General features: G+C 42.6%; 1 protein-coding gene across 4 annotated transcripts in view; it reads left to right on the top strand.

The window, feature by feature from the left end:
• CNIH2 (cornichon family AMPA receptor auxiliary protein 2) overlaps nt 1-14,633 on the top strand; it is a 121,961-nt gene that overhangs the window by 35,901 nt on the left and 71,427 nt on the right. For all 4 annotated transcript variants that reach the window (XM_067472461.1, XM_067472460.1, XM_067472463.1 and 1 more), the window contains exon 2: nt 8,611-8,679. In XM_067472461.1, coding sequence (XP_067328562.1) covers nt 8,611-8,679 — 69 coding nt within the window. The remainder of the gene's footprint in view (nt 1-8,610; nt 8,680-14,633) is intronic.

Raw genomic sequence — 14,633 nt, 5'->3', positions numbered from 1 at the left:
TCCTTCCTTCCTTCCTTCCTTCCTTCCTTCCTTCCTTCCTTTTGACACCTTCCCTTCCCCTTTCCTTTCTTCTTTTTTTCTATCTTTCTTTCCTTTCCTCCTTCCTTTCTCCCTTCTTTCCCATCCTCCTTCTCTCTCTGTATTCTTTCTTTCCTGCCTTTCTTCTTTCATATACCTTCTCAACTTCCCTTCCTTCCTTTCTTTCCTTCCTTCCTTTCTCCATTCGCGCAGCATCCTGGCCGCCACCAAGCAGGCCGCGTTCTAGAACTACAGTTCCCAGAGTGCATTGCGTGTGTACTTCCTCCCCTGGGCACTGCGCATGCTCAGTTGGTTTTTGTAATTGTGAGTTTGTTGAAATGCTGTTTGGAGTTTTGATGAGTGTTGTGCATACCTTGTGGGTTGAGGTATGTGCACGGCAAATTTGGTGAGTTTTCGTCGGGGTTTTTTTGCGTTTTGCAGTCCCGTTGAACACCCTTTCCATTTATATAATAATAATAATAATAATAATAATAATAATAATAATAAAAAAAAATAAAATAAATAATAAATGTAATGATAATAACAACAACAACATAGTGAAATAATAAATAACCTTGACTCGAGTATAAGCCGAGCGGGGCATTTTCAGCCTGAAAAAAAGGTTGAAAAACTAGGCTTATACTCGAGTATATACAGTAACTTGATCCTGTAGGTTTCAATTCAGCAATATCTATTCCATAGGGTCCCTCCGTTCTTACTGAAAGACAATGCCAGCCTTGCTAAAAATGGGCTGCCAAAATAGAAGTGATGTATATCTAGTATTTTGCTTCTATTTTATTTCATTTGTGCCAGGAAAGCGTGCATCATGTCCTTTATTGTCTCCTGTGTTTACTGCTTTTGGCGCCTCGCCCTCTTCCTGCACACATCCAGACCTTGCTAGTCCTGTCTGGTTCGGCGCTGTCACTGCCTGGCTTCGCATTATGAATGATGGCAAGTCGAGGAGCTCACGAGCCGCGTTTCACAACAAATTTAAGCAACGGGAAGAGAAATAGACACAAGGGTGGAGAGCGAGGAAATATGCTTCCTGTTGAGTGGCATCAACTCGAGTTATAGTGAGGGAAAAGGCAGAACTACTTAATACCTTCTTTGCCTCGGTCTTCTCATAAGAAGAAAGTCATCTTCAACCTCAGCAAGATGGAGTGGATGAGGGATTAGAGGACATCCAACCCCAAATTGGGAAACAAGTCATCCAAGAATACCTTGCCACTCTAAATGAGTTCAAGTCCCCAGGGCCAGATCAACTACACCCAAGAGTATTGAAGGAACTAGCGGAAGTCATTTCGGAACCATTGGCAATCACCTTTGAGAGTTCTTGGAGAACGGGAGAAGTTCCAGCAGATTGGAGGAGGGCCAATGTGGTCTCAATCTTCAAGAAGGGAAAAAAGGATGACCCAAACAACTACCGTCCGGTCAGCCTCACGTCGATACCGGGCAAGATTCTGGAAAAGATGGTTAAGGAAGTGGTCTGCAAACACTTAGAAACAAATGCGGTCATCGCTAATAGTCAACATGGATTTATCAAAAACAAGTCATGCCAGACTCATCTGATCTCTTTTTTCAATAGAGTTACAAGCTGGATAGATGCGGGGAATCCCGTGGATGTGGCATACCTGGATTTCAGGAAGGCCTTCGACAAGGTCCCCCATGACCTTCTGGCAAGGAAACTAGTCCAATGTGGGCTAGGCAAAACTACGATGAGGTAGATCTGGAATTGGTTAAGTGGATGAACCCAGAGGGTGATTCTCCCCAATGCTTCCTCTTCATCCTGGAAAGAAGTGACGAGTGGAGTGCCATCTGCAGGATTCCCTCCTGGACCCGGTCCTGCTCAGGATCTTCATTCATGACTTAGATGCAGGATTAGAAGGCAGGATCATCAAGTTTGCAGACGACACCAAATTGGGAGGGATAGCCAATAGTCCAGAGGACAGGAGCAGAATTCAAAACTATCTTGACAGATTTGAGAGATGGACCAAAACTAACAAAATGAAGTTCAACAGTGACAAATGCAAGATACTCCACTTAGGCAGAAAAAACGAAATGCAAAGATACAAAATGGGGGACAATGCCTAGCTCGAGAGCAGTACGTGTGAAAAAGATCTTGGAGTCCTCGTGGACAACAAGTTAAACATGAGCCAACAATGTGATGTGGCGGCAAAAAAGCAAATGGGATTTTGGCCTGCATCAATAGGAGCATAGTGTCTAGATCTAGGGAAGTCATGCTCCCCATGCTCTATTCCACTTTGGTTAGACCACATCTGGAATATTGTGTTCAATTCTGGGCACCACAATTGAAGAGAGATATTGACAAGCTGGAATGTGTCCAGAGGAGGGCAACTAAAATGATCAAGGGTCTGGAGAATAAGCCCTATGAAGAGCGGCTTAAAGAGCTGGGCATGTTTAGCCTGAAGAAGAGAATGCTGAGAGGAGATATGATATCCATTTATAAATATGTGAGAGGAAGCCACAGGGAGTAGGGAGCAAGCTTATTCTCTGCTTCCCTGGAGACTAGGACACAATGGACCAATGGCTTCAAACTATAAGAAAGGAGATTCCACCTGAACATGAGGAAGAACTTCCTGACTCTGAGAGCCGTTCAGCAGTGGAACTCTCTGCCCCGGAGTGTGGTGGAGGCTCCTTCTTTGGAAGCTTTTAAACAGAGGCTGGATGGCCATCTGTCAGGGGTGCTTTGAATGCAATATTCCTGCTCCTTGGCAGGGGGTTGGACTGGATGGCCCATGAGGTCTCTTCCAACTCTATGATTCTATGACAATGGTGGGTCAGTCCTGTCAAATCCCTCCAGTACATTCAGTTTGTCATGGGGTTTCTGTGTGTTATGTTAGGTCCATGTCCATCATGGGTGGGGTGCTTTTTGATTGCAGGTGAACTCTAAATCCCAGTACCTACTACTAACAAATGTCAAGGCCATTTCCCCCCAAAACCCACCAATATTCAAATTTTAGCATATCAGGTATGCATTCCAAATTTGGTGCAGATCCATTGTTGTCTGCGTTCACAGTTCTCTTTGGATGTAGGTGAACTATAATTCCTATAAATCAAGGTGAATTTTTCCCCAAAGCCCTCCTGTATTTTTTTGTTGGTCTTGGGGGTTCTGTCTGCCAATTAGTTCCAGGTCTATCATTGGTGGAGTTCAGAGTGATCTTAGACTGCAGGTGAACTATACATCCCAGGACCTACAACTCCTATAAATCATAGTGAATTCTCCCCAAACCTCTCCAGTATGTTCAGTTGCTGATCAATTTCTCTGTGTCATAGAAAAGAATAGTAAAGGATTAAAGTAGCGGCAAATATTTCAATTATTATTATTATTATTATTATTATTATTATTTATATTATTTACAGTTAAGGGGTTAAGTACACTTTGAGTCTCCTATGGCAGAGATTTATTTATCGTGTCATCAGCAACCATACCATTGTATTACAATTCTAACAGAACAAAACAAACACATAGATTAAAAAGAAAAAAAAACACACAGATTTTGCAAACTTGGTAGTTGATTAAATGTCCTTTGACCAGTATCTGGCCACTTGGAGTGCCTCGGGTGTTGCCGCAAGGAGGTCCTCCATTGTGCATGTGGCAGGGCTCATGTTGCATTGAAGCAGGTGGTCAGTGGCTTTCCCTTCTCCGCACTCGCATGCCATGGATTCCACCCTGTAGCCCCATTTCTTAAGATTGGCTCTGCATCTCGTGGTGCCAGAGCGCAGTCTGTTCAGCACCTTCCAAGTCGCCCAGTCTTCTGAGTGCCCAGGGGGGAGTCTCTCATCTGGTATCACCCATGGATTGATGTGCTGGGTTTGGGCCTGCCACCTTTGGACTCTCGCTTGCTGGGGTGTTCCAGCGAGTGTCTCTGTAGATCTAAGAAAACTATGTCTTGATTTAAGTCGTTGGCGTGCTGGCTGATGCCCAAACAGAGGATGAGCTGGAGATGTCACTGCCTTGGTCCTTTCACTATTGGCTGCTACTTCCTGGCTGATGTCAGGTGGTGCAATACCAGCTAAGCAGTGTAATTTCTCCAGTGGTGTGGGGCGCAGACACCCCGTGATAATGCGGCATGTCTCATTAAGAGCCACATCTACTGTTTTAGTGTGGTGAGATGTGTTCCACACTGGGCATGCATACTCAGCAGCAGAGTAGCATAGCGCAAGGGCAGATGTCTTCACTGTGTCTGGTTGTGATCCCCAGGTTGTGCCAGTCAGCTTTCGTATTATGTTGTTTCTAGCGCCCACTTTTTGCTTGATGTTCAGGCAGTGCTTCTTGTAGGTCAGAGCACGGTCCAAAGTGACTCCCAGGTATTTGGGTGCGCTGCAATGCTCCAGTGGGATTCCTTCCCAGGTAATCCTCAGAGCTCGGGATGCTTGTCTGTTCTTAAGGTGAAAGGCGCATGTCTGTGTTTTAGATAGATTAGGGATCAGCTGGTTTTCCCTGTAAGAGGCAGTTAGAGCACCTAGAGCTTCGGAGAGCTTCTTTTCAACCATCTCAAAGCTCCCTGCTTGAGCGGTAATGGCAGAGATAAACCACTACTAATAATAAAAACAATGGTCAGAATTCTGCTAATGTTGATGATGATGAGAATTCTGCTGCTGCTGCTGATAATAATAATAATAATAATAATAGTAATAGTAATAGTAATAATAATTATTATTATTATTATTGAAGTCTGCTGGGATTTTCTCAGTCACGCACACTTTTCCAATGAGCTGGTGGAGTTATTGTGTCAGCTTAGATCCACCCTCTTTAAAGACATCATCAGGGATCCCATCAGGTCCACTGACTTGGTTGTTTTTGTTGGCTCATGGCATTGCTGACTTCCTCCAATGTGTTTTGAGTCTCCTTGTGAAGAGAGAAAGTGGGGTATATATCAACAATATAGTCAAAACCTAGAAAGAAAGACCAATTTAAGATGCATTGAATCTCCTTGTGGGGAGAGAAAGTGGGGTGTAAATAAACACAACAATAACAACTACAATAATATAGTCAAAACCTAGAAAGAAAGAAAAAGAGGCAAATAAAAGGGAGAAGGGAGGGAGGAGGAGAGAGAAAGAAAAAGGAGGGGAGGGAGGAAGGGACAGCAAACAACGGAAAGAAAGGAATGTAGAAGGTAAGGAGGACAAAGAAAATGGGAAGGAAAGGGAGAAAGAAGGGAAGGAATTGAGAAGGAAATGGAAGAAAGAAAAACATTGAAAGAAGGAAATGGAAAGGAAAGAGGGAAAGAAAGGATTGGAGAAGAAAAGGGGGAGAAAGAAAAATGGGAAGGAAGAAAGAAGAGAATAGAGAAGGAAAGGGGAGAAAGAAAATAATGGAAGGAAGAGAAAGGGTAAAGGTATGAAGGTTGGAAAATAGAAAAGCGACGACAGTGACTGGATGGCCATCTGTAGGGAGGGCTTTGATTGTGCCTTCCTGCCTGGCAGAATGAAGTTGGGCTAGATGGCCCTTGAGGTCTCTTCCAACACCGGGTAGATACACTTGCATATTAAATAGAGAGGAAAATGAAAAACTTTCCTGTTGCGTGGCTAGTAGTGGGTCCTGTCTCTCTCCTTGAAGGATTTGTCATCCCAAAGATCTTGGGTGACTCACCTCGAGCTGGGCTGCTTCCTGGAGGCACCTTGTTCCCAAGGAGCTGCCTTGAGTAGGAAGCCATATGCTGCTGGGGAGCAAAATGAGGCACCGGGAGGTTGCGGGTCGGGGTTAGAGCGGAGAAGGTTAATCGCCGGGTAATGAATGCCACCCCCTTTCAACAGCCTGGGAAGCCTTCTTAACATCTGGGAAAGCTCCTTAAGATGCCGTAATATAGAAAGATGGGAGACACATATTTTCATTGGGATTGGAGAGATTATCCATTATTTTCATGGATGTTCTGCTTATTTTTCTGTGACTTGTAAGAAATGCTCAGAAGCTTCTGCCTAAGAGCTCATAGAATCATAGAGGTGGAGGAGACCCCAAGGGCCATCCAGTCCAGCCCTATTGTACCATCCTGAAAGACACCATCAAAGCCCTCCCGACAGATGGTCATCCAGCCTCTTCATCATCAAAAGTTGTTGTTGTTACCATTATTGAATCCTAGAGTTGGAAAAGACCTCAAGGACCATCCAGTTCAACCCTATTCTGCCATGCAGGAAGACACAATGAAAGCCCTCCTGAGAGATGGCCACCCAGCCTCTTCATCATCAAAAGTTGTTGTTACCATTATTGAATCCTAGAGTTGGAAAAGACCTCAAGGACCATCCAGTTCAACCCTATTCTGCCATGCAGGAAGACACAATGAAAGCCCTCCTGACAGATGGTCATCCAGCCGTTTCATCATCAAAAGTTGTTGTTGTTACCATTATTGAATCCTAGAGTTGGAAAAGACCCCAAGGACCATCCAGTTCAACCCTATTCTGCCATGCAGGAAGACACCATCAAAACCCTCCTGACAGATGGTCATCCAGCCTCTTCATCATCAAAAGTTGTTGTTGTTGTTACCATTATTGAATCCTAGAGTTGGGAAAGACCCCTAAGGACCATCCAGTTCAACCCTATTGTGCCATGCAGGAAGACACAATGAAAGCCCTCCTGACAGATGGTCATCCAGCCTCTTCATCATCAAAAGTTGTTACCATTATTGAATCCTAGAGTTGGAAAAGACCCCAAGGACCATCCAGTTCAACCCTATTCTGCCGTGCAGGAAGACACAATCAAAGCCCTCCTAACAGATGGTCGTCCAGCCTTTTCATCATCAAAAGTTGTTGTTGTTACCATTATTGAATCCTAGAGTTGGAAAAGACCCCAAGGACCATCCAGTTCAACCCTATTCTGCCATGTGGGAAGACACAGTCAAAGCCCTCCTGACAGATGGCCACCCAGCCTCTGCTTACTATGATGATGATGATGATGATGATGATGATGATAATAATAATAGATAATAATGATGATAGTGTAGCTGCCTTCTCTCGAGGTTTTTAAGCAGAAGTGGAATGATCACCTGTTGGGAGGGTTTTGATGGTGTCTTCCTGCCTGGCAGTAGGGAAGACTGGATGGCCTCTGGGGTCTCTTCCAACTCTATGATTCAATAATAATAATAAATAATAATAATAATAATAATTCTACCATCCAGAAAGACACCATCAAAGCCCTCCCGACAGATGGTCATCCAGCCTCTTCATCATCAAAAGTTGTTGTTGTTGCTGTTGTTGTTACCATTATTGAATCCTAGAGTTGGAAAGGACTCCTAAGGACCATCCAGTTTAACCCTATTGTGCCATGCAGGAAGACACCATCAAAGCCCTCCCGAAAGATGGCCACCCAGCCTCTGCTTACTATGATAATGATGATAATAATAATAATAATAGATAATAATGATGATAGTGTAGCTGCCTTCTCTCGAGGTTTTTAAGCAGAGGTGGAATGACCATCTGTCGGGAGGGTTTTGATGGTGTCTTCCTGCATGGCACAATAGGGTTAAACTGGATGGTCCTTAGGAGTCCTTTCCAACTCTAGGATTCAATAATGGTAACAACAACAGCAACAACAACAACTTTTGATGATGAAGAGGCTGGATGACCATCTGTCGGGAGGGCTTTGATGGTGTCTTTCTGGATGGTAGAATTATTATTATTATTATTATTATTATTTATTATTATTATTGAATCATAGAGTTGGAAGAGACCCCAGAGGCCATCCAGTCTTCCCTACTGCCAGGCAGGAAGACACCATCAAAACCCTCCCAACAGGTGATCATTCCACTTCTGCATCATCATCATCATTGTATTATATATATATATATATATATATATATATATATATATATAATACAATGATGATGATGATGATGATGATGCAGTTGATGGTGGCGGGGTATAAATAAAGTTTATTTATTATTATTATTATTGGAGTCTGGTGGAATCTCGTGCTCTGCAAGTTGGGTGGTTGGACTGGATGGCCTCTGAGGTCTCTTCCAACTCTATGATTCTATAATAATAATAATAATAATAATAATAATATTTATTTATCATGTCAGAAGCAAATTGTATATATATGTACATATATATATATAAAATATAATGATGATGATGATGCAGTTGATGGTAGTGGGGTATAAATAAAGTTTAATTATTATTATTAAATTATATTATAACTATAATATTTTATTATATATTTATTTTATTATATATATAATATATATAATATTATTATATATTATATATATTTATATAATATATATATATGTATATAATATATATATATATATGTATGTATGTTTGTATGTATGTATGTATGTATTATATATAATATTGTGTAATATGTATGTTTGTTTGTATGTATGTATGTATGTATGTATGTATAAAATACAATGATGATGATGGTGATGATGCAGTTGTCTTCTCTGGAGGTCTTTTAGCAGAGGCTGTGTCTCCAACTCTTGGCCCCATGTTGGGGGTGCCCTGAGTGGTGTCTTCCCGCATGTCGTTTGAAAACGTGGCTTGCACATTGACATAAACACCTGCACTCAGGGCTGGCTGCTTCTTGCATCTCTGACTGACATCTCCTTCCTTTTCTCTTTCCTTCTGATTTAGATAATTGCCTTTGACGAATTGCACATGGACTTCAAAAACCCCATTGACCAGGGCAACCCAGCCAGGGCAGTAAGTCTATACATGTCGTGTCCGAGGTGTGTCTGTCTCCTCCGTGCTCATTTGTTTGTCTTCCCCTCCCTCTGCCTCCCCCACCCTTCCCTCCTCCCCCTGATCTGCACCTAGTTTATATTAGGAACCAGCCAGAAATGCCTGTCATAATGAGTGTTTTTTGGGGGGTGAGGCAGGGAAAGGTGCCTTCTCTGTATGCATCCTGCCGTCGCTCGATGGTGCAGCACTGATGCTGCATGCCGAAATCCCAGATCTTTCTCATCTCCGTTTTGGACCCTCCCATTCCCAAATCCGATAGATTGCCACAATTGGCACAATCGCTGCCGAAATTCTCTGTGATTTGCAGAGTCTCTCTTTGCCTTCCAAGCAAGGGAAATTATATCATGCAAGGATGGGCCATTTTGGAGGAACCATGGACCATTATTTCCACAATTGCACCACTCAAGGGTCTGGATTCCATCATCAATCATCATCATCATCATCATCATCATCATAGCATCCTAGAGTTGGAAGAGACCCCCCCAAAGGTCATCCAGTTCAGCCAATCTGCTATTTAAGAAAGACACCATCAAAGCCCTCCAAACAGATGGCCACCCAGCCTCTAATCATATATGATCATAGAATCATAGAATCAAAGAGTTGGAAGAGACCTCCTGGGCCATCCAGTCCAACCCCATTCTGCCAAGAAGCAGGAATATTGCATTCAAATCACCCCTGACAGATGGCCATCCAGCCTCTGTTTAAAAGCTTCCAAAGAAGGAGCCTCCACCACACTCCGGGGCAGAGAGTTCCACTGCTGAACGGCTCTCACCGTCAGGAAGTTCTTCCTCATGTTCAGATGGAATCTCCTCTCTTGTAGTTTGAAGCCATTGTTCCTCGTCCTAGTCTCCAAGGAAGCAGAAAACAAGCTTGCTCCCTCCTACCTGTGGCTTCCTCTCACATATTTATACAACCTAGAGTTGGAAGAGACCCCCCAAAGGTCATCCAGTCCAACCCATTCTGCTATTCAAGAAAGACACCATCAAAGCCCTACAAACAGATGGCCACCCAGCCTCTAATCATATATGACCCCCAAGGACCATCCAATCCAAGCCATTCTGCCATTCAGGAAGACACAATCAAAGCCCTCCTGATAGGTGGTCATCCAGCCTCTGAATCATGGAATCCTAGAGTTGTGAGAGACCTCAAGGACCATCCAGTCCAACCAATTCTGCTATTCAAGAAAGACACAATCGATGCCCTCCTGACAGATAGCCATCCAGCCACTAATCATAGATTCTCCAATTCCTGCCTTTTGGGAAAGACACCATCAAAGCCCTCCAAACAGATGGCTACCCAGCCTCTAATCATATATGACCCCCAAAGACCACCCAGTCCAAGCCATTCAGGAAGACACAATCAAACCCCTCCTGATAGATGGTCATCCAGCTTCTGAATCGCAGGATCCTAGAGTTGTGAGAGACCTCAAGGACCATCCAGCCCAACCAATTCTGCTATTCAAGAAAGACACAGTCAAAGCCCTCCTGATAGATGGCCATCTAGCCACTAATCATAGATCCTTAAATACACCCCGTTCTGCCTTTTTGGAAAGACACCATAAAGGCCCTCCTGACAGATGGCCATCCACCCTCTAATAATAGGTCCTAGATCCTCAAGGACAGTGTTTCTCAACCTGGGGGTTGGGACCCATGAGGGGGGTTGCAAAAGGGTGTCAGAGGGGTCACCAAAGAACATCAGAAAACACAGTATTTTCTGATGGTCATGGGGATTCCATGTGGGAAGTTTGAGCCAATTCTATCGTTGGTAGAGTTCAGAATGTTCTTTGATTGTAATGAACTATAAATCCTAGCAACTACAACTCCCAAAAGTCAAGGTCTATTTTCCCCAGGCTCCACCAGTGTTCACATTTGCGCATATTGAGTATTTGTGCCAAGTTTGGTCCAGATCCATCATTGCATGAGTCCACAGTGCTCTCTGGATATAGATGAACTACAACTCCCAAACTCGAGGTCAATACCCACCAAACCATTCCAGTGTTTTCCATTGGTCATGGGAGTTCTGTGTGGCAAATTAGGTTCAAATCCATCGCTAGTGCAGTTCAGAATGCTCTTTGATTATAGGTGAACTATAAATCCCAGCAACTACAACTCCCAAATTACAAAATCAATCCTCCCCCCAACCCCACTAGCATTCACATTTGGGCATATTGGGTATTTGTGCTCAATTTAGTCCAGTGAATGAAAATACATCCTGCATATCAGATATTTACATTATGATTTATAACAGTAGTAAAATGACAAGTATCAAATAGCAACAAAAACAATATTATGGTTGGGGGTCACCACAACATATGGAACTGCATTAAGGGGTCACGGCATTAGCAAGGTTGAGAACCACTGCTCAAGGGCCATCCAATCCAACCCATTCAGCCATTCAAGAAGACACAGTCAAACCCCTCCTGACAGATGGCCATCCAGCTGCTAATTATAGATCCTAGATCTCCAATCCAACCCATTCTGCCATTCAGCCTGTGAATCATGGAATCCTAGAGTTGTAAGAGACCCCAAGGACCATCAAATCCAGCCCATTCTGCTGTTTGGGAAAGACACAATCAAAGCCCTCCTGACAGATGGCCATCCGGCCTTTGCTTAAAACCTCCAGAGAAGGAGACTCCAAGACATCATCGTTACTATCTATTATTATTGTTGTTGTTATTATTATAATAATGTAAGTATGGTGGGGTTCAGCATGCTCTTTGATTGTAGGTGAACTATAAATCCCAAAAACTACAACTCCCAAATGTCAGGGTCTATTTCCCCCAAACTCCATCTGTGTTCATATTTGGGCATATGGAATATTTGTGCCAAGTTTGGTCGAGATCCATCATTGTTTGTGTCCACAGTGCTCTCTGGATGTAAGTGAACTACAACTCCCAAACTCAAGGTCAGTGCCCAGCAAACCCTTCTAGTATTTTCTGTTGGTCATGGGAGTCCTGTGTTCCAAGATTGGTTCAATTCCATTATTGGTGGAGTTCAGAATGCTTTTTGATTGTAGGTGAACTATAAATCCCAGCAACTACAACTCCCACATGGCAAAATAAAAAAAATTGAGTGAAGGACATACATTGGGTTGTTAGGTGTATCGTGTCCAAATTTGGTGTCAATTCCCCCAGTGGTTTTTGAGTTCTGTCAATATCACAAACGAACATTACATTTTTATTTATATAGATAATAATAATAATAATAATAATAATAATAATAATGCTTCTATTAGTATAGAATCATAGAATTGGAAATGACACTCAGAGCCATCTAGTCCAATCCTCTTCTGCTATTATTATTATTATTAATAATAATAATAATAATATCTATAATTATTTATTTATTTATTTATTTTTGGACATTTCTACCGATGCCCGAAATAAATATATATTATAAATATATAATAATAATAATAATAATAATAATAATAATAATAATAATAATGCTTCTATTATTATAGAATCATAGAATTGGAAATGACACCCAGAGCCATCTAGTCCAATCGTCTTCTGCTATTATTATTATTATTATTATTATTATTATTAATAATAATAATAACAATAATAACAATATTTATTTATTTATTTATGTTTGGACATTTCTACCGATGCCCAAAATAAATATATAATATAAATATATAATAATAATAATGATGATGATGATGATGATGATGATGCTTCTATTATTATAGAATCATAGAATTGGAAATGACACCCAGAGCCATCTAGTCCAATCCTCTTCTGCTATGCAGGAAGACACCATCAAATCCCTCCTGGCAGATGGCCACCTAGCCTTTGTGTTCAAATCCTTGCCAAATCACAGGTCTATAATTACAAACAGTGGAGGTGAAGGTAGAAAAGGACATGGGGACGAAGAAGGGGGAATGTGGGCTTCCCTCCTCTCGCTGCAGCTGCTGCAGGAGGCTTCTGAGTGACACTTTTGGGGCGGGATCTCAAAAGGTTCCCGTGGCTAAATGTTCCCGGCTCCTGCCACGGCTTTGTGCTTTTTCGGAGGCTGACGAAAGCCACCTTTTATCCCAAAATTGCCTTGCACAACCATCCTGCTGGCTTCTGAACAGCAGCCCTTTCCCCCTTCCCACTCACTGACCCTCCCTTCCCTTCCTTAACCTCTTAGGTCCCTTTGGCCTCGGAATTGTGGCTTCATCCTCCAAAACCAAACTATACTTTGCATCCGTCCACGCAGTCCTCCAAAACATGGTCATTTGGGAGAATAGGTGCACTTTGGTCGGAAAAGGGGCTTTTCCAAGCTCTCGCCTTCGGACTTTGAGGAACCGAGGCGATATCCATGTTTATTTCTTTTCCCGAAGCCATTTCCATGCTTAATTAAAGTTGACACTGTTCTCTATATCCTCCAGCCCTTTCTCATTCTCCAATTTGCACATCCCAACCATCTTGACATTTCCACCTATTGCCTTTTGACATTACACCAGAAGGAGAGCTGGAAGAAGAAGAAGCCATATAGACCAGGCATGGGCCAATTTGAGGCCTCTAGAGCAGTGTTCCTCAACCTTCCTAATGCCATGGTTTTTATTTATTTATCGTGTCAGGAGCAGACCGAACAGTTGTGTTGCATTTTTAACTAACAAACAAACAGACAGACAGACAGACAGACAAAACACAAAGTTTGCAAGCTTGGTAGTTGATTAAATGTCCTTTGACCAGTAGCTGGCCACTTGGAGTGCCTCTGGTGCTGCTGCAAGGAGGTCCTCCATTGTGCATGTAGCAGGGCTAAGGTGTTGCAACTCAGGGTAGTTTTCACCTTGCCCCCAAACACCACCACACCAAAGCTGTAGTTTTTGTAGTTTACTGAGAAAAAGGCAAAGTCAAAACATAGTATAGCAAATGCAAGACTTCCATAGGCAGGACACAGGCTTAAATGCAAAGACACAGTTCCCAAGACCCAAAGGAAAAAACATTAAGCAATGGTCAAACAAGAATCCATGGTAAAACAGTTGAACACAAGACCCAAAATCCCAGAATCAGGAAGCCAAAAACATGCTGCTTAAAGCCAAAGTTAATCCATAGAATTTTGCATGGAAAGAGCCATGTTGAACTGACAATGCCTGTTTGTCAGCCAGAAGGCTAAATACCCTTTGCACTCATGAACACATTGCGATGACCTTTGGCAGACTTGGCTTCACGTTTACTAGCTAAGTGAGAACTTCTCCGGACCCTTAATTGCAGGCAATCCTGCCTGCTCATTAATTTATTATCTTCAAGGCTCTCTAACCCCTTATCTTGGTTTACCAGCTGGGCTGGATCACCGTGGGAAGGCAAAGGAGGCGATATCCATGTTTATTTCTTTTCCCGAAGCCATTTCCATGCTTAATTAAAGCTGACACTGTTCTCTATATCCTCCAGGCCTTTCTCATTCTCCAGTTTGCACATCCCGACCATCTTGGCATTTCCACCTATTGCCTTTTGACATTACACCAGAAGGAGAGCTGGAAGAAGAAGAAGCCATATAGACCAGGCATGGGACAATTTGAGGCCTCTAGAGCAGTGGTTCTCAACCTTTCTAATTCCGTGACCCCTTAATACAGTTCCTCATATAGTGGTGACCCCCAACCATAACATTACTTTCGTTGCTACTTCATACTTGTAATTTTGCTACTGTTATGAATTGTAATGTAAATATCTGATATGCAGGATGTTTTTTTCAGTCACTGGACCAAATTTGGCACAAGTACCCAAGACGCCCAAAATTGGAATGCTGGTGGGTTTGGGGGTGATTGATTTTGTCATTTGGTAATGCTGGAGTGGCTGGGATTTATAGTTCACCTTAAATCAAAGAGCTTTCTGAACTCCATCAACGATAAAATTGAATCAAACACAGCACACAGAATTCCCATGACCAAGAGAAAATACTGGGAAGGTCTGGTGGACATTGACA

This window comes from Anolis sagrei, chromosome 12 (assembly GCF_037176765.1).
Source record: "Anolis sagrei isolate rAnoSag1 chromosome 12, rAnoSag1.mat, whole genome shotgun sequence".
NCBI classification, from domain to species: domain Eukaryota; kingdom Metazoa; phylum Chordata; class Lepidosauria; order Squamata; family Dactyloidae; genus Anolis; species Anolis sagrei.
Note: the sequence above shows the minus strand (reverse complement) of the source record. Positions and strands in the feature narration are given on the sequence as shown.